Source organism: Psittacula echo, assembly GCF_963264785.1.
Source record: "Psittacula echo genome assembly, chromosome: 7".
Lineage (NCBI taxonomy): Eukaryota > Metazoa > Chordata > Aves > Psittaciformes > Psittacidae > Psittacula > Psittacula echo.
The window spans coordinates 58959890-58984863 of NC_137740.1; the positions used below are offsets into that span (position 1 = coordinate 58959890).

Consider the following 24974-nt stretch of genomic DNA (forward strand, 5'->3'; position numbering starts at 1 on the left):
ACCCAAAGTACTTTTTCAAAATACATTTTTGCATGCTTAAAACAAATTAATTAAAACAACTGCTTGGCAGATGCTTGGTAGCATCGCTAAAGTAGAATCACCTATCCTAAACTCCCAAGGCTGTAATCCAGAAATCCAATTGCAATTTAGCCACTAAATGACATGGGGAAGAACGTTTGATGTGAATGTCCTTGGGAATACCAGGAGAATCAAAGGTATTGTTTTAGCTGTGGCTATTGCTGTCACTCACTGAGAAGTGATTTCATGACACACATTAGTCCTTATCAGGCTATGCTTGAGCAGTCAAGTCTGGTACCAGGCTGGCCTCTGCTTTTTTAGGGAGTGCAGTTTGGTTCCCTGTACTTCCCTTTCCTAGATCACTTGGTATCCATGTGGGCTGCCTCCACCAGATTCTTGGCTGGGTGCAGCCCTGAGTTTCCTCAAGTTCTCACTCTCTTCCCCTTCCTGAGACGTGCAGGCCTTTGTCTTTCCTTGGGATTTGGTCATTGCTCAAGACTTTGGGTATGGCATCATAGAACAGTTTGGGCTGGAAGGGACCTTCAAAGCTTATCTAGTCCAGCCCCCTGAAATGAGTAGGGACATCTTCAACTAGATCAGGTTGCTCAGAACCACATCCAGTCTGGCCCCAGGTAACAAACTCGCTTAGTGTTCAGAACTCCTGGAAATGTGCTTTGTGTGGATGGACTCTTCATCAGGGACTGTAGTGACAGGACAAGGGGTAACGGGTTCAAACTTAAACAGGGGAAGTTTAGATTGGATATAAGGAAGAAATTCTTTACTGAGAGGGTGGTGAGGCACTGGAATGGGTTGCCCAGGGAGGTTGTGAATGCTCCATCCCTGGCAGTGTTCAAGGCCAGGTTGGATGAGGCCTTGGGTGACATGGTTTAGTGTGGGGTGTCCCTGCCCATGGCAGGGGGATTGGAATTGGATGATCTTAAGATCCTTTCCAACCCTAACTATTCTATGATTCTACGATCAGAAGCTGGGAAAATGAGCTGAGCAATTTTTTGCAATGTACTTGTTTCTTTGCAGATTCTTATGTCCCTGAATGTGTAAAGATTTGTTTGCTTGCTTTGTATTGCCCTCTTGTAGTTTTGCAAAGTAACTTCTCTAATGGGATTTTTATCATAGCAGCCTAAAACCAAGTCCAAAATAATGGTAATAAAGTCTGCATTTAGATTTTCTATTCAGCAGCAAATACGTACTACTAATACCAAGGCCAGATTGGATGGGGCTTGGAGCAACCTGCTCTAGTGGAAGGTATCACTGCCTGTGGCAGGGAGTTGGAACTGGGTGAGCTTTAAGGCCCCTTCCAACCCAAACTGTCCTGTGATTCTCTGCTTCTGTGCATATAGACAGCTGTCCTTCACTGGTAACACAGCACAGCAAGCAAATACCACCCTTCTGTTTGGAACGCATTTGCGGTGTTTGGATGGCAGGCTTCATGCAAAAGAAGTTGTTATTTCCAGGAATAAGAAAGTGTAGGAGGCGTGACAAATTGCATTACGGTTTTTTGTCAAAATATTTTTTCAGTGAACAGTGGCATTTAAATCAAAATGTGAAAGTGGTGTTTTCTGCGTGAGATGTTAATAAACAGAAGCGTTTGAAAGCCAAACTAACTTCTGTTGAAAGCTTATGAAATATTTTGAGCTTTAATTTTCATTGAGGAGGCAGAACATGTCAGTGAGAAATTAAAACAAGCAACACCCAACACCAACCACTCAGTTTCCTGAGGAGAAAAAGATGAACCAGTGTTTCAAAACTGGCTCAGTTTAACTTGGAGAGAGGGAGAAGTAGCTGAAGCTTTGTCAGCTTCATCAGCTAAGGTAAAGCACAAGATTTGTGTAGTGACTTTTCTTTGATTTCAGTTTCTCATTCTTTGGTTTGCTTCCTACGTGCATCTCTAGTGCTGAGGAGGAAATTAAATCCTGAAATTGAAGTAATAACTGAACAACACTGTACGTTTGTACAGGAGAGACTATGTGACCATAGGGAAAAGAACCTCAACTGAAACAATTCTGTTACTTGATTTTCCTGCAATGCCTATCACGAATCTTTCATTTTTCACTGGTTTTTTTTTACTCTTTGTTATTCTTTTGTGGCAGCAGGTTAATTGCTAGCCTGTCAGTGGGAAAACATCTCACCTGTCAGGAAGCTGGTGGGAGGGGAATAAGGCTGAAGCAAAAATAGGAAAGCTCAGAGTACCATTTCATATCTATTCAGTAGCTGATTCCAGGGAAATTACACAGGTTTGCAAGCGTTTTAAGGACAAATTGACTCAAGTTTTGTATCTTCAGTGTATGCTGTAGAAGTCTAAATCACAGAGATCCTCATAAATGTGCTCAATTGTGTGCACATGGGTAGTCCCTTTGGGTTCAGTAAGGCTAACCATCAATAAATGAAACTTGCTTAATTTCTCAAGTAATTCTTAATGGCTCATTTTTTAAATTGCTTAATTAAGATTGCTTTTTTATGTTACAGTTTGGGACTGTATAATATGAACTATTGTTTAGAGTAAATGAACATCGTTAACTTCTCAGTTGTTTATTAACTTTGTGAGTAAGACCAACAGTCAACACGGAGTATAAAGGGTTTTGCTATACAGTAGAGGAGACTTGAGCTAAGAGATGAAAAAGATGTGGTTTACCCATGCTTTAAAGAAATGGAAGCTCTGTTCCCCAAGGTATAACTCTGTATCAGAGGAACTAAGGAAGATGATGGAAATTTGTAGTTAATAGTAGAACTGTGGATGACTATGATGTGGAAACACTTCTGCAGGCAATAGGTTTTATGTTCTGCCAACACAGATAACAAACACCTCATAGAATGCTAGCCGATACTCAGTGTGGCCAGATAAGAATTTGATACTTCCTTCAAAAAAACATTTTTCCTTATGTGGTATTGGAATTGTATTTCAAGTCAATCAAGTACAGATGTGGCCACAGTAATGGGAATCTTTGGAAATGCCCTGCTCGTGGTATCTGCTTCTTTTGATATGCTTGCTTCACTCTGGGTAACATGAAAGGGTCTGTGACCTCGTTGCTGTATTAGACTGTGCTCTTTGAAGAGGCAAAGGATTACGATTAGTTGATTGTACATGAAAGCTTATTCTGTGATGGTGCTTCTTAAGTGTCTTCTATATCCTTTGTTGCTGCTTTTTCTCTGTTCTAGAAAACCTCTTTTGACATTAGCAGCAGAGAATAATTTGTGTTATCAGGTTTTTTATTGTTGACTGTCCCTGATAATTCTGAAGGGCAAAAAGTTTCAAGCTCATGTGCTAATAAAGCTCATTTTGGCCAACTCCTTTCACACTCGTCTGTAGTGTCCTGGTGCCAGTTAGGAGCTCCCATAATAGAAAACCATATTCATCCCAGTGCTACCGCCTGATTTGTATGGTTATTGTGGGAGAAGATCAGTCTAGCGCTCTGTTTTTGAATGAGTATTTCAAGGAATACCTTAGGAAAAGAAATATTGTTAGAATCCAGTTAGATTTTTAGAAAGCTAGTTTTGATTTCTTACCAATTCCTGAGAATGATGATGATGTTTGAACTCTGGGGCCAAACTCTAAGCTAATGCTTCCGTGTTCCTGTATATGGAAACAAATGTCCTGTTCCTGGAGTCCTGAATATTTTGGGAAATATCATTTATTATAGATGTCCAAACCAGCTGCAGAGCCATGATTTTTAGAATTATTTTAGAATGCTTTCAGGAGTTTTAGCCTTTCTGCTCAGCAGAGCAGCACTAAGTGCAGTGTTTCCTGCAAGTGATGGATTATTGCACATGACATAGCTGCACATCTGTAGGAGCTCTGAGTTGCAATACATCTGTTGTTCTTAGCAACTGAAGGAAAGTCTGCTACGTATACCAGATGTAAGGCGGGTGTATGTGAAGTCTGGACTAATCCGTAACTCTTAGACTTTTAAGAAAGAAGAGAAGGAAATGTCTAGGGGAAGATGTATGAATGGCACTCCAGCATCTGATTTGAACTGGACACTTCAAGAAGGTTGAAACTTGGTTCTTTTGTCTTTGAAATTAATGTGAATTGGGCAGCTGGTCTAGCCACAGAAAAAGGAGAATAAGACTGTTACCCACCAACCTGACAGAAAAGGTTTTGACTGATGTTCCAGCAATGCCTCTTTGCAAAGTGTTTCCTGACAGAATCATAGACTCATAGAATGGTTTGAGTCGGAAAGGACCTTAAAGCTCATCCAGTTCCAACTCCCTGCCATGGGCAGGGACACCTTCCACTAGAGCAGGTTGCTCCAGGCCCCATCCAAACCTGGCCTGGGCCAGCTGTCCAACTGCCAGGGATGGGGCAGCCACAGCTTCTCTGGGCAACCTGTGCAGGCGCCTCAGCACCCTCACAGAGGAGATTTTCTTCTTAATGTTTAATCTCGATCTCCCTTCATCAGTTTTAAGCCATTCCCCCTTGTCCTATCGCTAATGGAATCATAGAATGGTTAGGTTGGAAGGGACCTTAAAGATCATGTAAGGTCTAAGAAGGGAGACCATGTCCTGCTGGGAAAACAGCTAGAAGGCATATAGAAAAAAACCCCCAGGTTTCCTATCATGCTCTCTTGGACATTCTACTTACCCCTGTCCCTTGTATATGAATAGGCTTAAAAGCCCTCGATTTTCCTGAAAACAATTATAATTGGGCAGTATTTAAGATTGTGAAAGTACCCTGCAGCCTGTATGTTGAAATTATGATAAGTGTCACTTGATCGCTATGTAATACCGTAGTAGTAACGTGTATGATAGTGTGTGCATAAATTCCGTAAATTATTAATAAGCCAATAATTACTTAAAAACCTCTACTGCAGGAGGTGTTTTTTCAAAGGCACCTCAGAGAATGTTCTTTCCAGAGACTTTTTAAGTGTCTATTCCATAAGTTCTGTGTTCCTGAGAAACTGATCTTAGGTATTCAAGGTACATCATACAGAAAATATGTAGGTGTTACTGTGCTGTGACCGTACAGAACACTGGTGCTGCTCTATGCTTATTGAAGTGTTCCTGACCAGGAACTGGCCTTAGCTCTTAGTCTGGGAGACATCTGCCTCTGTTTCCCCTTTCAGTCTGTCAAGGGCTTGTATGACAGTGTTCCATTTGAGCTAGGCAATATAAGCCTTTTTATGTTCCTGGGATAGGTGTGATAGTCTTTCAATAGAATATCCTTCCTTTTAACAGTAAGATGATGGAAGTCTTCATTAATCACTGTTGGAGTTTGTCATGCTTGTGTTTAGCTGGGAACTGTAGTGGTTTCTTCTGGAAAGAACACTCAGTTGTAGGAAAAATGAAGTTTTATTCAGAGGTAGCTGCTAACGGGGAGTAGAAAAATGGATGGGCTCTCATGAGTTTGCATCCTTGATACTACTGTGGTGCCCTTCCCTCCTACATTGTCATACTTGTGTTGGACTGAAATGGGCAGTACCATTTCGTTTAATATTTTCAGCATTTAGTATTTTTAACAAGAACCAGTATTTTTCTCTTTGTTCAATAGATTACTGAACATCTCTCAGATTTCACTAATGGTAAAAGGGTATTATAATGTTGATATAAAATGGGATTTTACTATTTCCTTGCATCTTGAAGACCTTAATTTCAAATTTCAAACTTTTTGCATCATTTATGTAGTGATTACAGCGTTAAAAATTCCTTTCAAAAGCAAAGTGCATTTTAAAGATAGCATGGTAAATTATCTTTATACCTAGAAGCTTCATACAAAATGTTGAACCCCTATTTGGTGCATTTCAGTCTATTTGCAGCTGTGTAGCTCAGTTGGTTAAGCAGTATGAACCCGGTATTTAATTCGTTCTTTCATATTTGTAACTTCTCTGTTATTCAGTAGCTAAACACAAAGGAATGTGAAATGTCAAAATTTCAGGATGAATGTTTCAAGGAAGTGGGAAGGGAATGGTGTTCTGGTAGAGAAAGACTTGCGGAGGCCATATGGCTATAAGAAGAATGGTCTTGAGGCAGGGATTAACAGAGTTAAGAAGGCTGTTCCAAAATCAGACTGCAACAGAAATGAAAGACATTTTGTGGTATAAGGAGATAGAGAGTTAGAGTGGGAAAGAGCATGATGAATGGTCTAGAAGAATGAAGGAGAGGCTGAAGGCGGCAAATCCATGGAGGGTACTGAAGACGTGAGAGGAATGATACATGGCAGTTTACTTTTGTCATTAACCTGTGGATGATGTGTTTATTGACTGGGAGAGAAACCATGACACCATACAGTGGAGCATCTCACTGGGGGACAAATTTTAATGCTTTTAGTTGGAGAAGGATGTTACTCTGAGCTGCCCCTCTGAAAGGAATAGGATGATTTTTATAGCAAGGGAATCTGTCTGTCATTAATTTTGGCTTTGTTTTGTCAGGTTAGTTGAAATAGGAAACGAGTCCCACATGCCTGGGTACTGTGGGCTGAGATGTCTGCCAACATTTCAGGAAGGAGGAAGTTTTTTAAGTTGTATTTGTCGCTTATCTGCAAACTTCTGGGATCTTAATGGCAAATCTTGCTTAAAAATGTTAATAATTTCCAATACTGCTACAGTTTTCTGAGCCCAGGGCTTTTTGAAAGTTTGGCTATTGCACTCTTACACAAGTATATGTAGAACAACCAGCTGCTTATCCGTGTGATAACAGACAGATATTTATATGCTACTGATTGCTATATTTGATTCAGAGATCTTAATATTACTTGTCTACTGTAATTGCTTCAGCTAGATGAAGACTGGGTCTGGTTTATGTAGACTTGAATTTAAATGTGCAAGTTGTCTCATACAATAGAGTTTTGCAGCTGAGGTTCAACCTAGATTATAGAGATTGGAAAACATAATGACCAAGGTGCTTGGGGTCCCCTCTTGACTGCTGGAACAATGTGAACACTGTTTAAATGTATGGCTGTGATTAAGCATAGAAATTTAAATCTTAGTGTAGGCATAGTAGCTACTTAAGCACACCACAGTCTGTCACTGCAAATAGGAATAGCACCATTTAAGAAAGGGAGCCGAAAGGCAAGTGAATCCATATGCTTAAACACAAAGTTCAGGAGGTTATTTGAGCCAAAGGAATAGCTGTCAGAAACTGGAAATCCAATACCAGTGAATCCTGAGACAGAGGCACAGTCCAGAGTGGGCAGTGTGAGAAGGAAACTGAAGAGCCTAAAATGGAATCTGAAGAGCAAAGAGTCAAAGACATAAAAACAAACAACAAGGAATTCTTGTGGTATATTAAAGACAGGAAAGACTTGTGGGAGACTCAGCAGGTCCCATGGGCACGTTATTCTATACCCTGAGCTGTCAACTGGTGGGCTTCATAGAGCTTGGTGGGAAGCATCTGATGATAACTATTTTGTTCTATCAGACCTGGGGCTGGATCAACTTCCAACTTTTGCTGCATGGCAGTTCCTTCATGATGACTGCTTTCGGTCCCACAAGTTCATGACGTCCCGTCCCAGTTGACCACAAGATCCAAAGTTAATTTTGGAGTGTTCTCTGGATATTTCTGTGATATTTTAGCAGCTTTCTGCTAAATAAAATGTCAGATTTGGAAGACCAATGGGTACATACTTATGCATACTTCAAGGTCCCATTGCAATATCAGGCCTTTTATTTCTAGGAAGATGGAAATGGATGTTTGTCTTGGCCAGTGTGAAATTGCACTATATGTCAACAGTGTATTCAGGATTGGCAAATTAATGCTCAGATACTGTAGGGAAATATATAATGTTCTTGAACCTGCTGTAAGAATCAGTATTACCTAAAGTATATTCAACAACTCCAAACTTCATAAGGGTTGTAAATACTGATTTATTCTGTTTGGTTCAGAATCAGATTAAGGGCTCCTATGAATTTCTCCTTTGCCATGCTGCGCTCTCTGCTTCCATCATCATGTTGGAGTTCCCCAAGCAGCAAATCTCCTATACCTCATCTCTGAAGATAAGATTAAAAACCAGTCCTCAAGGTCATATCCTATAAATTTGGAAATCCTTTCACTTGATGCTACTTTTATTTTAATGGCCGTGTCTCTTGCTCTGTTAGTCTTTGCTAAATTGCTGTTTGGTGTGTTCTTTCTAGTTGTGCCTCATTCTGTTACAGTGCTGGCTTTCCAGCATCAGTGAATTTCCATTTCAGGGATGCTTTGACAGTGTCTGGAATTGCAAAGCTCTTGGTTCTTACAGAGCTTCCCTCTATTAGGATGGGAAGGTTTTCCCAAGCGTTTGCTTATCTGTTTCTCTGAACACTCTCATTTAAAAGCTGCTTGTAGCGGGACATCTATTCTTAACCTGCCCAATAATGAAACCTGTGTTTCTGGTGTATGAGGATTAAGAAATCAAAAAGGGAGCTGCTTAGTATAGGACCTCTGCCCTGAGAAGGAGGCATCTTTCTCTGGCCTCCCACCAGAGTCATGGCCAGGGCAGCATTGGAGAAAGGAAGAACAGGAGTGGAGCCTGACTAGTTTTTTTTAAAGTAATTTACTTTTCTGGCTTGAATAGGTTTTCCTTCAGGCCTCAGGATTTCTTATACTTTATCTGTTACCCTCTCATTTTCAGTCTACCAGTAATTTCCTTGGTTATTCCTCTCGGGTTTTTTCAGTGCTTCTGAAGGTATTGATCCCATTAAGGGGTTATACAGAGAAAGTTCCATGCCAAAAGAGTCTTTCTTAAAATAAAGAATTAGTTAGTATTTCATATTAGTATTAAAATGAGGAATCAGTTCTGGGGCTTCAGAGAGTAGTACTTAACTGCTCTGTCTGTTTGGTTCTGAATACTTGTTTGCTAAACTCACTCTAAAACTACTTGGAAAGGGAAGCTCTGAATTGTAATTAAAAAGTATTATATTACTGCAATCAATCTCAGTTCACTAATTCATGTTGGAATTCTGCTGTAGCATAATGGCTAATTTGCTTTCATTATCAGATTGATTTATTTGCAACTCTCAGTTTTCATTAAGCTGTTGAGTAAAAGATTGCAAAACTTGGACCTCTAAAAGCTGCATATATATGAGAGGTTTTAGCCATTGCATATTAAAACTTCAATATGACAGCTCTGATAGTTTAGCTCTCAATTCAAAGTATAATATTTCAATAGTTGAGTTTCCGTCACCCATGATCCATGTTTAACCAAAACAAACCAAGTCTACATTGTAAGGTACCAAATACCTGTAAGCAACAGAGGAAGCAATACAGTGACAACTTTGATAATACAACATGAGAAAGTAGAAGAAAATTGTAATGCATTCCTACAAAAATCTACCCTTCATCCCTGTTTGGGCCTGTACTCAGTGAGATAATTGAAAACATCAGTGGTCCTCAGCAGGTAAATATTCTGCTTAAATACCTTTGTGACTCAGGGCCTAAAGTTGAAAGTATGAGTTTCAGTTGTAAAGATGGAGAGGACTGCTCCTTCTTGTGGGAAGACAGGTAGGGAAGCAAGAAAGATCTGTGAGGGTTTTATGAAACATTTTCCGGGAGTTCTGGCAGGCTATGGAAAAAGTGTACCATAAAAATGGACAAAATCCATTGCATCCACCTTTCTAATTAAGGAATGAACAGGTCCTGCAGAGATGGGAGACCCTCTGCATTCAGAGAATGGTCCTTCAAGTGCATATAATACATCTGTCACGTTTTGTGATCTGACCACAACACACTTAAGGGATGAATAAGCAGTCGTGGGGTTGGAACTATGCAACTTCTTTAATATAGGCAAATTCTGTGACCATGTGAAGCCCTGCTCGTGTTGGAAGGTATCTGGTATGTGTGGCAATATTGAAATACAGCGTCATGGTGACTATTTTGATCAGGGTTTGTAGGGTTTTCTGCACATGACAAGTTCCTTTGCTTTAGCCTTTGGTCTTCACTGGTGTGTCTGGGCCGTGTCCTGTGACTGGAAAAACTTACCTTCATCTATTTTCTAAGGAATGAATTGCAGGAGAAAAAATAGGTGTGTTGATTTATTAGTGCTAACAGGCTTTATGTGCTCTCCCTTAGGAGTAACTGGAGCATTTTCCCTACAAACATCCGGTTAGCTGTCAAATCACCAGCATCTGTACTTCTGCCATTGTTGACCATATGGTGAGCACATGCCAGTCACTTTTCTTGAAGGAATTTTGAGATAAATCGAGAAGCTCTTCACTATAAAGGAGAATGAGTTCTATTTTTGTAGGATTAATTGTTGAACCCCCTTTTGATTTTTTTTCCACTGAGAGAGGCTTTGTAAGTGTGTGCATTTAAAAGGCAACACCCAGAATATTTTCCTAAATTTATAGTGATTTGGATTCCAGTGTCTGTTGAAATCAGGCATCAGGTCTTTTCTGCTATTTTTCTTCAGCAGTCTAGTGAAACTCTTTGTTCTGATTGCAAAGAAATTCCATGAATAAGGTCAGTTTCCTCAAGCAAACATGTCCTTTCAATTGCCTTGTGTTGGTATGATATCGAATATGATTGCAAAATAATCTACCAGTGGAGTCAGACAAAAATAGATGGTGGAGGAAAGGTTTTTGTTTTTCTAGCTTGCATCTTTTATCAAAGGCTGATACCTCTACCTTTAATCTAGATGATTATGTGATTTTTAGTATGCCAATGGCTCTCACATACATGACCATTTAGTAGCCTGCAGCTATCTGTGGAACAATACCCACAAGAGTGTTTTCAGGTGAAATCTGAGTGAGGATACTGTGTGCTGGCATGTCAGTGGTTTTGGTGGATAGGAGCTGTCCCAAGTGTCTGAAAACAAGAAAAGCCACGATTAAATTGCTGACAGAAGACTATTTGTATGAAAGACCATCTCTGCACCAAGACTTAGCTATGGGGCTTTTATCTTTTCCTTCATTTAGTTGCAAAGGCTTCCCTATGCCTGAGAAAGAAGGGTGGGCAAAGTTAGGTTCACAGTACTGGGCAGTGCAGTTGGTGTTATCCAATCCAGAGTCAGAAGAGAGAGCTGCAATGTTTTGTGGCCCATGCTTTTGAACACATTAGAAGTACCCTGTGTCTCTGAAGACTGGCACTCAGTGTCCGAATGCCCTGAGGAGTAATGATCCTTTTCCTTCTTGCAGCTGAGGGCTGGAAGCTCGGCATGTGGGCACATGGACTGCTGGTCTCAAGCCAGCTGGCAGCTCTGGATTAGAGTCTTCATTGTTGAACACACTGGGTTGCATTACAGCTTTTCTCTACATAAACACTTTTCTTTGTTTTAAAGATGTTGATAAATACAGATTCAATCTAGATTTTCAAAAAGGAAATGTTTTTAAGTCTTAATTTTGACCTTAGCTCTTTAATGGAACTCAGACATAGCTTCTTGTATTTCTACGTTGGTACCTAAACAAGAACTAAAGTATCCCTTGAAAAACTCCCCTCCTGTTTCATCTTTGTTAAGCTAATCCTGTCTTTTGTAGCTATTTTTCTCTTAGATTTTTAGAAACAGGTCGTAATGGACCACCTAACGAATTCAGCTGGAAATCATGAAATAGTTCATGACCTTCTGAAAGAAATGTATTAGCTTTCCTAGTGCCACTTGAACTCCTTAATCAGAAGGTGGAGAAAATTCTCTCTGGAGACTCCTGTCTGGTTGCTCTTCTCTTAATGAAAAGATTCACAGAAGAATGAAAGGAGTTACACATCTTCCTGCTTTCTCTTGATTGACTTTGGAGATTTTCATGGTTCTTTCTTCTTAACTAATGCAAGTCTTTAGAACTATTTTGTACTTTCCTTTCTTGTCAGTATTTAATACACCAGAGATATATGAATAAAATCCCTTAATTTCTTCTTCTCTGTCCTAAAGTTTCCAGCAACTTTGAAGTGTCTCCCTGCCAGCACATATGAACCTGCAGTGCGACAGTGTACCAGAGACCAGTTGTAGAGAGTACTTGTTAATCTGGTTACATCTGGTTTCTAAAGATATGGTTTATATTGTATACTTTTCCGTAGGTAACATCCTGGTGCTTAGTGCCTCATGGCTCATCCTCAGTGTCACTGTGTAAGTCAAGCAACAGAGAGATGTCTGTAGTTGTTTTGGCAAGCCTTGCTCACTAGCTTTCCAGGCCCAATTGTGCCAAATGTGCCCTAGCAGACCACCAGCATAAATGCTCTCTCTCTGCTGATGGCATCTGTCCATTTCTTTTATCAGTACCTGGCACCAAGTGCAGCTGGCACAGCTTTTGCATTCCCAATGGTTTTTCGTATGCAGAAAGTCAGGAGAAGCAATTTTTGGCCATGTTTTTCCTAGTACTTTTTGATTAGTCCCTCTCCTCAAGCAGTATAAACTAACAATACCTCGACATAGCCACATTTTACTTGTACGTTAGCTGTGTCCCCACCTAATTGATTTTTGGCCTTTCTGGTTTTCATATGACTGTAGTTCATTGTTACTATGACTTCCTTGCTCCTGAACACTTGTATGTGTATGTCCTACACATGTTGTCATGTTTTTCTCACCCTTACCTAAGTATGGATTCCAGTTAAGAGGGTTTTTTATTCCATATAGACCCAGAGCATTCAGAGTGGTATGATAAATGACAGGCCAAGTTGGAGCAACCAGGGGATTCGAGCAACCTGGTCTAGTGGAAGGTGTCCCTGCCCATGGCAGGGGGTTGGAACTTGGATGAGTTTAAGGTCCTTACCAACCCAAACAATTCTATGATTCTATCCATCTATGACTGATTCTGTCTCTCAAGCCAGCCCATGCTGCAGTTGTGATTGTGAAGAGATCCTTTCAAAAGTCTGCTTTAATTCTGGAAACTATATTATATGCACTATCTTATTCCAAAAGTACTTGTGATGAAAGTAATCTGGGAAATACAAAGAGAAGTAATACCTTTTTATTCTGTCCAGCAATCTGTGGAAGAGATTACCTGGAAGTTTTAATCCTTGAACTTCATCTTTCACTGTGTATTTTGGTAACAGTCATGTGAGTTTTGAGAAGTGTATGGTTTCAGTTTCATAGCCAAACTGCTGTGTATTGAAAATTGGTTAAAAATGGTGTGCTAGACCTTTGCACTGAGGGTTCTGCTCATTCCAAGGAGTTGCAGCCATATATATATATCTCAAGTATCTGTTCTGAAGAAGGCAGACTTGGGTGCTGAGGCGCTGGCACAGGTTGCCCAGAGAAGCTGTGGCTGCCCCATCCCTGGCAGTGTTCAAGGCCAGGTTGGATGAGGCTTGAAGCAACCTGGTTGGAACTAGGTGAGCTTTAAGGTTCCTTCCAACACAAATCATTCTGTGATTTTATGATGCTGAGGGCAGTCTGCTTTTTAGAGCCCATTATAAATTCTTTCTAACACCGTGCAAGTCTTCAATTACTGTCCAACACATTGTTTGGGGTTGGCTGTTTTTGCAGCAATACTCAAATATGTCAAAAAATACCCCACGGCACAGACCTTTATTTGCAAAGACACTGGGGGGTTACCTCATCCCATAAAGTGATGATCCAGGGTTGATTTTTAAGAAAATATTGTTCAAGCTGGTGCTTATTTGTACTGGAAGACTTCTTGATTTTCTAACGGAAAATAATGACTTCTGAGTTCACTGTAGATCCTTGCAGCCGTGCACAGAGTTTTAGACTGGGAAAAAACCCAACAAACATCTGTGTTTACGTGGCAAAAACTTTATTATAATGGTTACCTCAGAGCAATTTAAGGAATGCAGACTGCTTCTGTGGGTCCATCTTGAAAGAAATATTGATGGTTACAGAGTTGTCATTCAAAGCTGTTTTGCAAGCGCTTTGTGTTGTAATCCATTTGGGAATTGTGTGCTACTTACCAGCGCTTCCAGCTGTCACTGTCCATGTTAGTGATTGATAAAATGAATCAGATAATAATTTTTCTGCTCCTAGTCTGATGCCTGTTAAACCTCTTAAGAACTGGTTATGTGAAGAACCTAGCTACCTACAGATGCATAACTGCTTGTGGTTTTTTTCTCTTGTAGATAGAAAACTGTATTTATAAACTCAGAGTAAAGGCAGATTAAAAGCAAAGCTAATGTGGTTGGACAGCCATAGTTAATTCTTCAGTTACTTTGGCTCAACTCCTGTTAAAACTGTGAATTGATATTATTAAGTAATAGTTGTCAGGTTTGAACTTGGCAGATATGAATTATGTGGATCATCTTTTGGAATACTGTTTTGGCAGACAGAGAATAATACTGATAGCCACAGCTGTGTAAAACATCCAGCCGTATTCCTCAGGGCTCTTACAGCTCTTCTAGATCATCTTACCATGGTGATGTTAGATGTCCATCAGCCTCCTACTGCACAAATATCCCCAAAGAGCTACTTGCTTTATTTATCTTCCAGGGGAAGCTCAGTGATGTCATAAGAGGTTAATGCCACATCTGGACTCCAGCTTTCTGCTGGTCAACTAATTGAGTTTTACTTGAGACTGCTCACTTTAAAAAGCTTGCACCCTCTAATTACAGTGTATGAAATAATGTGCAACTGCACTGAAAGGCAGTATGCAGAAATAATAAACAGCTAAATTTAATTACCTGGTCACTCATGATATTTATAAGAAGTTTGAAGGTGGAAAAAATAGTAAGCAGCTCAAAATCAAGTTAGATTGCTATTTATCATTGGACCATTCTATTGGTTTTAAGCCTGTGTGTCTACTGCCTGTTTTCCACCCTCTTCATCAGCAGTCTATGAAGCAGTGAGCCTATTTTAAACTTGGTGATGTTATTTCTCTTACTGATGCTTCCAGAATCAAATACCGAAGTAGCCCAAAGTTAATGGTTTCAATATTCATTGGTTTCACCAAAATTTGGGCTGCATACTTTCTCCCCTTCTCCCTGTCCAAGATTGTATATTTTAAGAAGCTGTTTAAGTTTACTAGAAAGTAGAAGAAAAAGAAGGTGGTGTATTGTAAGACTGTTTGATTCAGCAAAGGGTGTGCTTTTGCTGCCTGGGGTAGCAGGCTGAGGGGGTGGTTGCTTTCTATATGATAGTCCAGCTGTGCCAAGGCTGAAAGAATAGGTTTGTGTGGAAGGAAACAGTGACTAAGGCTGATTTTTGTGCCAAGGTAGAAGTTTTCAGATGGTACTTAACCCTATTGCTGTTATTGGAAGTCACTCTTCCAACAGACCATTTGGAGATGGGTTTTTCCTATGTGTCTTAGCCTTACCTGCATTACCAGATTACAATAGTTGGTCTGCTGCTCTGAATCTCAAATTGCGTGAGATGTTCTCACTGCTAGAATTCTTTAAAGCCGTTGCAACTTTTCTTAAGTTTTCTTCTGTTAAATATAGTCCTAAATTAACACTTGGAACTGAGCAAAAAGTTAAGGGATGATTAATAGTAGCTTGTAAATAATCCTACTTAGTGAGTTCTGATTAATCAGTGTTGTCCACAGCTATTAGGTATGGGCATAGAAGGAGGCATAGACTTGTTACTTTTCTAGTAACAAGTTTCTAGCAATAGGTACAGGGCAGGATCTCTCTGATGCTGTCAGTGTCGACAAACTCATGGACAGGTTAAGTACCCACCTTGCCCCTCCACGCAGTAATAGAAAGCTGTTTGGGTTTTTTTTTTCCCTCTGTGATCTATATTCTGAAGGACTTACTAGCTCTAAAGGCATCATACTCCCTCTTTGCTGTCTAGGTGAGCAAATTCAAGCTTCCCTTTCCCCCCTTCACAAAACTTACTTTGCTTTCTCACTTTGGAATCTGTTTTGCACTCTGCCTTGTTAAAAGCATCTACAGGTGAGTAGGTAACAGGAGAAGCATCCACTTCACCCAGTTTCTGAGAGCTTTCAGGTTTTTTTCTGACCCAGGATGTTTTGGAGAAAGCTCGCAGTGCTTTGTGCAAGTGTTGGTGTAGTGTCAGCTACCAGGTGGTGAAAGAGCTGGGCTTGTTCAGTGTGGAGAAGAAAAAGCTCCAGGCTGACACTGGCACAGGTTGCCCAGAGAAGCTGTGGCTGCCCCATCCCTGGCAGTGTTCAAGGCCAGGTTGGACACAGGGGCTTGCAGCAACCTGCTCTAGTGGAAGGTGTCCCTGCCCACGGCAGGGGATTGGAACCAAGTGAGCTTTAAGGTCCCTTCCATTCCAAGCATTCTATGGTTCTATGCTTCTAAGACATCATACTTCCACAAGGCTGCTGCTATGTATATGAGGACATTATTTCTTGTCAGCTTTCTCAAGAGTGACTCTGTTTATGCGTAGGAAGACTCCCATTCTAAAACCAGAACAACATGGGAAAAAGTAAAGTATTAATGAAGGGCCTACATTCAGCAGAATAATCCAGGATAAATAAGGAAACTTCTAGTGCTTGATGTTCTTTGCTACTGGTGAAGTGTCATAAAATAGAAATTCAACTGAAAGTTACAAGTCATTTTCAAATGCATCTTAATGAATGAGAATCAATTTCAGGTTCTGTCTTTGCAAATGTGACACAATTTGTTTTGCACTTACATCGTGCTTTTCAAGTAATCTGGAGATCTAAAAATCTATCTGTTCATCTTGTTTAATGCTGCTTTTTAAGCACTCTTTGTTCACATCAAATACATTTAGAGATCATTGCATATCCAAAATGTAGAACTCTGAATTTTAATGTTTGTTTTTCATGTAGATGTGTAGCTAGGTGTGATTTTCCTGCTGTGTACATTGTTGTCTAAGCATCAAATTGCAAATAGTATGTATTTCAATTCAACTGCTGTAAAATATTAATATATTGTCCTTAGTTTTGGCAAGCCATAAAGATGCAGAGAATTCATGGACTTGAAAGCATTAAAAGGAGGCTATTGTTCAACAAACTGTAGCTTTCATTTGTCCTGTAACTGTAATAAATGCAAGATGTTGAAGGGAAAGGAGCCAAATATTAGTGTGGTCCTAAGAGACCAAACAAATAATGGAGCTACTTAAATTTCTCATTCTTCTTTCATGATTACATTCAAATCTAAAATGTACACAGATGTTATTTCTGTATAGACAGTTTTAGTGTTTGCTTCTACTTTTGGTTTATTGAGCCTTGTTAAATCCTTTCAGTAATGTTTATAATAGAAGGGTTTCTTTTTTCCTTCCTTGGAAGTCTGTGGGTTTTTTTCAAGTTCAGTGCGCATCCAGTTCTTGCTGAGTGTAAGGAGTTATTAATGTAGTGGAGAGCCATGGTGTTGGCAAGAGGGTCTTACCTTGTCAGCCCTGTGAGACAGTGACCTAGCATTGCTGTGTTGGACCTATGGAAAGAAAAGATGGTGGATTTGGGCTGATTCATAATCAAGTTGGAAGTTGTTTACTCTCCTAATGCTCTCCATCTGAACCCTATAGCTGGCATTGTGGGAGACAGTCCCTGCTTCCTTAATCTAATGATAAGCTAAGTATCTGTAAGAAAGCATGTGTAGTTGAAGGAGGAAACTTAAACCACTGTTTTCATCCTTTGAACATTCCCATTACCTTTCTGGTGTGATAAACAAAACCGGTGTTCAGGTTTCCTCTACAAATAAACACAGGGGTGATGTGGCAAACAGAAAACTCTTCATGGTGTGCAGCAGCACACAGCTAACTGCACTACAAGGTAGGTTGTGTCAGTATTTCCGTCCTAAATCCATCTATAAAAGTCTGTTTCAGTCTGAATCTTGCAAGCTGTTGCTCTGCCTGCGAATAACTTCCTTCCTTCTCAACTGAAGTGTATCTGATTCTTAATTTCTGAAGATTTTTTGTAAGCACTTCCAGAGTATTAGTTGCTGTAATACCAGCGGGAACGTTGAAGTGATTCTCTGGCAGAAGGATACAGTGTGTGTGTGTAAAATACTGATGATTAATGCACAATGAGATATGCTGTATTATCTGTCTAGTTAAATCACGCTTTGTGGTAAAGGGATTGTAATGCTTATCATAACAAGCAAGTTAGTTGCCCAGGGAGATGTAATAGAGAAGCGCGCTGAGCAGCTTTCTAACACAACTTTGCAGTGTATGCTAATCTTGACTTCCAGTATTGTATCTGCTCTTTTGCTGAGCTGGTCTTTGAGCGACTTTGGTTTGCACTGCACTGTAGTGAATGGCATCGTGATGTCCAGATGAATGTAGAGTAGGATTAGACCAAAACCCCATTATCTGGCCAGTCCTCAGGAGGTATAAAGTGATCGGGCTCCTGCCTGGACCAGAACTGCTTGCTGTCCAGAGGAGTGCATGAATGATTTGTGCCAGAAGCTTTTTGTTGAGGAGCTTCTGAAGAAAGCTGGGGGAATGGTGTGGATTACTGTCTTCTGTGTCATTAAAAATCATCTTGGGAACTGATCCCTTCCTTGCCCCTGTCTATGAATTCAAGCACCCCACTCAGTGTTTTGGATGGATAATATTTGCCTTCTGCAATTCAAAATGTGTTAACCATGGTACTCATTTTTCTTCTTTGTGGGGTAGGGCGAACACAAAATAGCTGTAGTTGAAGGAGATGCTGTTTTTCTGACTTTATTGTGTTTTCGGTTTGGTTCACAGTGAATGTGATGTCTGCATAACCACTGGCAAACCTAGCCGATGTTAACAGGGAGAGGCTTTATTCACACAGCTTCTTTCCTTCATCCTTGAGCTGTGCTTTGCAAGAAGTACCTCTTAGCCACCCACTTAGAGCACTCGGAAACAAAAGCTTCAGCTCCCATTTGTATTCAGTTATACGGCAAGCTTTCCCTGAGCTAGAGGAACATTGTGGAAATGGATCTGGTTTAACTGCCCAAATGCAGCATCAGTTACAAAAAATGTCTTGCATAGACCCTGCCTGTGCTCTCTGGGGTCTCTGTGAGTCCTTTGTTGACCTCTAGAGTTTGGGTTAGGGTCTAGCCAGTGAGAATACAATGGTCTTCTTGAAAGAAAATGTGTGTATTACCTGTTGACTTTGTTATGCTTATGTAATATTTAGTTTCTTTAATCATATTACTGAAGAAAGCTGCATTAATTGTCAGTGTATTTACATTGCAGATTTCATGTAAATATTGATGTTCCTGTTCAGGACAATATTAGTCCTGTGACCAAGATGTCAGGTACTTGCTATTAACCTTTAGTTCTTTTTCTCCCCTGCCCCTTTTTAGAGGCCTTTGAGTCTTTGCTTCGCTTTGCTGAAAACCGCACAAGTTCCCTGTTTGAGACAGCTTACAGACCTATGGCAAAAGAAGCAGCAGAGCCTGTTAAAGAACTTTTTACAGACATCTCTCTCTACATTCTGGGTGCGGAGACTACAGTGGAAAGTGCAGTATTACGGTTCTTTGACAGTCTCTTTCCCCTGGTGTATAGTCGGCTAATAAACCCAGGAATTACAGATTTATCAGAGGACTATACAGAGTGTCTACGGCTTACAAGGCAAGACATAAATCCTTTTGGACACTATTCTAAAAACATGGTTACACAGCTGTCAAAATCTCTTTGGGCAAGTAGGATGCTCAGCCAGGCCCTCAATCTGGGCATTGAAGTGATAAATACTACTGAACATGCAGCTCTCACGAAGGAATGTAGCAAAGCTCTAGTGAAGATGCAGTATTGCCCACATTGCCAGGGCCTGACGCTCATTAGGCCCTGTGTTGGATATTGTCTAAATGTAATGAGGGGCTGCTTGGCCAGTGTGTCAGAACTGGATGCACAATGGAGGGAGTATATCTCTACGCTGGAATATCTGACTAATGAAATGGCTGCCTCACATGATGTGGAAATTGCACTGACGGGAATCTGGAACTCCATCAATGAAGCCATCCTGCATGCACAGTTGAATGGACCACAGCTCTCTGCTACAGTAAGTGCTCTGTGATTATTCACTACTCGCATTTATCACTTTCATTATTTGATGGATAAACATTTAAACAAATTGGTGTTGTCCTTGCATCAGTTTTCGGTCTTCAACCAGACCTTTGTTTAGTAGTCCATGAAAACCCTATGCCGGGCACTGGTGAGGCCGCAGCTCAAATCCTGTGCTCAATTCTGGGCCTCTTACTACAAGAGAGACATTGAGGGCAATGGAGCTTGGTGCAGGGCCTGAAGCACAAGTGTGATGAGGAATGGCTGAGGGACCTGGGGGGTTCAGTCTGGAGATGAGAAGGCTCAGGTGGGACCTTATCACTCTCTACAACTGCCTGACAGGAGGATGGAGGCAGGAGGTGACTGGGCTCTGCTCCCAAGGAACAAGGGATAGGACAAGACGAAATTGCCTTGAGCTGTGCCAGAGGAGGTTTAGACTGAGTATTAGGAAAAAGGTCTTCTCCATTCAAAACCCATGTAAACGAGGCCCTTAGTGACATGGTGTCCTGGTTTAGCAGTAGCAGTCATTTTTTCTACTGGTGCAGTGCTGTGTTTTGACTTTTGGCCTGGGAATAATACTGATAAAGCTGATGTTTTCAGTTGCTGGTCAGAATGTTTACCCTGACCAAGGACTTTGTGAGTCTCATGCTCTGCCAGGGAGGAGGAGAAGCCAGGAGGAAGCAGGGACAGGACACCTGACCCAAACTAGCCAAAGAGGTATTCCATACCATAGCACGTCATGCCCAGGAGGTAGAACGGAGAGTCCCCGGAAGGGTGGAATGCTGCGGGGTGGGGGTGAGGTACCGGTTGGTGAGCGGTTGTATTCTCTTCCTTGTTATTTCCTTTATCATTATTACTATTAGTGGTAGCAGTAGTGATTTGTGTTATACCTTAGTTATTAAACTGTTCTTATCTCAACCCGTGGGAGCTGCATTCTTTTGATTCTCCTCCCCGTCCCTCCAGGAGCGGAGGGAAGAAAGGTGGGGGGGGAAGTGGACTTCGTGGTTCTGATTTACGGCCTGGGCTTAAACCACGACACATGGGTTAGTGGTAGACTTCGCAGTGCTGGGGAATAGTTGAACTTGATGATCTTAAAGGTCTTTTCCAGCCTTGTTGGAATAGCATCTAATAGTTGGGTTCAGTACAGTCTGCTTTGAAATTAAAGACTTGGGGAGGAAGTTGGTTGCTTGAGAAGCAACCCTGTAAAGCACATAGTTCTGGCTTATGTGCAGAATTTTCTAAACAGAAAGTTGGGGTATATTATGCTGAATGTCAACAATGTATTTTCTTACTCTAAAACATCTGATCCCTTAACTCTAGAAACAGTGTTTCCCTGGTGTATGCTTGTAGTTGTGGACATTACACAGGAACTGGTGTAAGGGGATAGAAAATTTGCTTTCTAAATAAAGGCAGAGAAATTAAAGTCCATAATTTTATGGTCCCTTTACTATAGTGTTGACTGAGATGTTAGAAAGTCAGTGCTGTACTGAGTACATCTGTCCTACAGAAGTTAGAGAAGAAGCATGGGAAAAAATCAGACATATTTGACAGCATTTACATGAGTAAAGGACGAAAATACACTTAAAGTGGATCCATTTTTGTAAGTGGTAGCTTGAGAAGGAAATAAATAGGATGATAGAACTGCCTTATAAATAATAGCAGTATATGATTGGCAGGTGTTCTTTTATCTGTTGAAGACTAGATCAGAAATTACTGAAATGACTAATGGATGCAGCTGCCTACGTTTGCTTGAAGTTCAACATGACTGTCAATGGAAAAATTGTAGCAGTGTGGCCTTAAGCAGGGCAAAGACTAATCTAAAAGATGTAGATAGATCTGCCCATCCTGAAAGTAGAGGAATTCTTGCAGAGAACAAATGAGAAGGAAACGCACAAATCTGACCATTTCATTCCTCTATCGCTTTGGTCACCATAGGGTGTGCTTTACAGAGTCTATGGAGAGAAGCTGTGGCAGAAGGTAGTCTGAGCTAAGATAGTATTTTACTAGGAGAAAAATGCCTTGATGTTTGTAACCTTCCAAGTTACCTAATATCACTGTTCTGTCCTGTTCTATTTAGAACACCTGACAGAGCCAGAGACATGCAGTCATTATAATACGTAGATTATTAAAAAACGCCAACCACTTCTAGTGATCTGATAAATTCTCCTTTTCTTTTCATCAATGACACTTGTGTTTGCTAGTTTATTGGACATCCAAGGACAAACACGAAAAGTTAAGAGAAGCTTTCTCCAGGTTCTTGGGTAGAGCACGGTAGGCATCGGAACCTACATGCATCGCAGAACAGCAGGTCTTCATTGTGCTAATGCCTAGTTGATAGTCTCATAATGTATCCCATAAAGAAGTGCTAAACCTAGAACACATCAGGGACTACGTTCTTGCATCTGCTTTTATTTTCACTCAAATGTTATTTTTATTGTGCATCTAGAAGGGAAATGAAAATCAAAGGACGTCCATATTAGTTTTATCTGACAACACACAGCTTCATTACTGATTACACAGAAATAACTAGGGATATAGCTAAACTTTCTGACCAATCTCAGCAAATCCAGTGTTATAGATATCTCCTGCAATGTATGCAGTATGTTACAAGATGCTACAACATAATTCTGCATTACATTTGTTGGCCTCCTAATTAATATGCACTTGCTTAGCTTGCTGATGGTACAATTCACAATCCAGGGGCGTATCAGATAACTACAGGTACACTTCATGAGTGCATTGCTTTGGCTGATTTGGAAGCAGCATCTCTCTGAAGTGTCTTTGTCAGTTCCCAGCAGTATCTTTAAACATTTACCTTCTTCCATTCAGAATGAATTCAGAAGGTGCTGTTGTTTGAAATGACATTAATTCTTTTTCCCCGAAGTTATCTTTGTTTTCTCTCAGTAGTGATATCTCTGTGCACAGAACAAGGTTGTGTGTTGGTTTAGGGACTGTTCTGTGGGATAGCAAAGGATGTTTTCTGTTTGAAAAGAAAACCTATATGCCAGTGTGTGTTATCCTCTGTCCTTTAGCTTTTCCAGTTGTCGGCAGGGCAAGATTGTATTTCCAAAACGCGGTATGTTGCACTACTCTAGCAAGCATTAGTCTGATAGTGATTTAAAACTTTACTGATTAGTTACAGAGGATAACCATTATTTAGGAAATTGAGCCTAATTAAGCTGTATTTCCTTTACTGAAGCAACGGAAAGGAGTTCAATCCCAGCTTCAGGATTTCCGGCTGTGAGATGGCTTCACAGAACCTGCAATCCTATTCTCAGTTACACTTGCGGGCTGCAAGTGATGAGATTTGTACCCAGTATATTTACTGTTTGTTTTACTTATGGGAAAACAAGGTACCTTCTCTTTTCCCTTCATAGAAATGTAGAGACTTTTTCCTGTTCATGCAGCTTTTACAGAAATGAAACCCTTTGGATACAGTTTCTCTTACAAATGCTGTAATCGGTTTCATTCAATTATAAATACGCTAGGGAAAGCTGCTTCAGGAAAGCAGAGCACTCCTAGTAATTTTCCTTTATCCCGAGGCAGCCTTCATTAATGCACCTGCCCTTTTAGGAAACATTTCACATTTTTTCTTAATAGACAATATGGCTAAAAATATGGGTTATTTTTAGCTCTATGCCTGCCTGAATGATTATGATTAGTGGAAAGTTAGATTATGTTTTCTTTAAAAGAAAATTTTTATTTCCACGTGAAATAAAGCAGTATAGCGCTTAGAATAATTGACTGCATCTCATTTGAGCAGAGTTCCTTAAGTTTAAAAGTAATAATCCTATTTGTCTGAAGAGTTCATAACTTGAGGAGACTGGCCTCTGCTGATTTCCTCCACTACAGCCAACAGGATTGCCTGATATGCTGGGGTAGCATGTGTGAAAGGTCACCTATAAGATATTAGCAATCTCTCCTCAGATTCCTCCAGAATGTGCCATGCCATTTGTTTGATGATACTGGCTTGCATCCAGCTTACTTAACCTAATGGAGGCGAGCCCCAGTCTGCAGCCATCAGCAGTCATCATCATTACTTACTGGTTTGTCTGCTGGAATCTAATTGTCCTTCAGATTGGTCGGAACTCTGACGGCTGCTTGGTGCCAGCTACAGAGACCAAATTTCATTCCCCCTTACATACAGTTTTTCAGACTTTTCCTCATTGTTTTTTCTTTTTGTGTCTTTGTGTTTCAAAGGTGGTCTCATTTTTTACATATTCAGTCTATGGTATTGCTGTGTTTCAAACTCTCTATTTGTGCATCATTCCTGATGTTTTACTTTTTATTCAAAGTGAAAGTAAAATACTCTCAACTAAAATGCGGGGAGGAGGACAAGCAGTTTTGAAATGCATAACACCATCTGCATGAGTATTGGAGAGGGACTTTTGACAAGGGCCTGTAGTGACAGGACAAGGGGGAATGACAGAGGGGAGACTGAGATTAGACATTAGGAAGAAAATAGACATTAGGAAGAAGTTCTTCCCTGTGAGGGTGCTGAGGCGCTGGCACAGGGTGCCCAGAGAAGCTGTGGCTGCCCCATCCCTGGCAGTGTTCAAGGCCAGGCTGGATGGGGCTTGGAGCAACCTGCTCTAGTGGAAGGTGTCCCTGCCCGTGGCAGAGGGTTGGAACTGGATGAGCTTTAAGGTCCCTTTCCACCCAAAACATTTTATCACACACACACAGTATCACACAGTATGTTAGAGATTGGAAGGGACCTCAAAAGATCATCTAGTCCAATCCCCCTGCCAGAGCAGGAACACCTAGATAAGGTTACACAGGAATGTGTCCAGGCGGGTTTTGAATGTCTCCAGAGAAGGAGACTCCACAACCCCCCTGGGCAGCCTGTTCCAGTGTTCCGTCACCCTCACTGAGAAGAAGTTTCTTCTCAAGTTCAAGTGGAACCTCTTGTGTTCCAGTTTGTACCCATTACCCCTTGTCCTATCATTGTTTGCCATTGAGAAGAGCCTGGCTCCATCCTCATGACACTCCCCGTTTATATATTTATATATATACACTATATATTTATATACACTAATAAGGTCCCCCCGCAGTCTCCTCTTCTCCAAACTATAGAGACCCAGCTCCCTCAGCCTTTCCTCATAAGGGAGATGCTCCACTCCCTTATTCATCTCAGTTGCCCTGCGCTGGACTCTCTGCAGCAGGTCCCTGTCCTTCCTGAATTGAGGGGCCCAGAACTGGACACAATATTCCAGATGCGGTCTCACCGTGCTTCTGTGCTTCTATGACATCA

The 24974-nt window shown here is 40.8% G+C and overlaps 1 protein-coding gene across 1 annotated transcript in view; it reads left to right on the top strand.

Annotated features, from left to right (window-relative positions):
- LOC308223650 (glypican-5-like) overlaps window positions 1-24974 on the top strand; it is a gene marked incomplete at both ends in the record, with an annotated part of 348155 nt that overhangs the window by 61066 nt on the left and 262115 nt on the right. The window contains one exon of the mRNA XM_080622975.1: window positions 19024-19718. Coding sequence (XP_080479101.1) covers window positions 19024-19718 — 695 coding nt within the window. The remainder of the gene's footprint in view (window positions 1-19023; window positions 19719-24974) is intronic.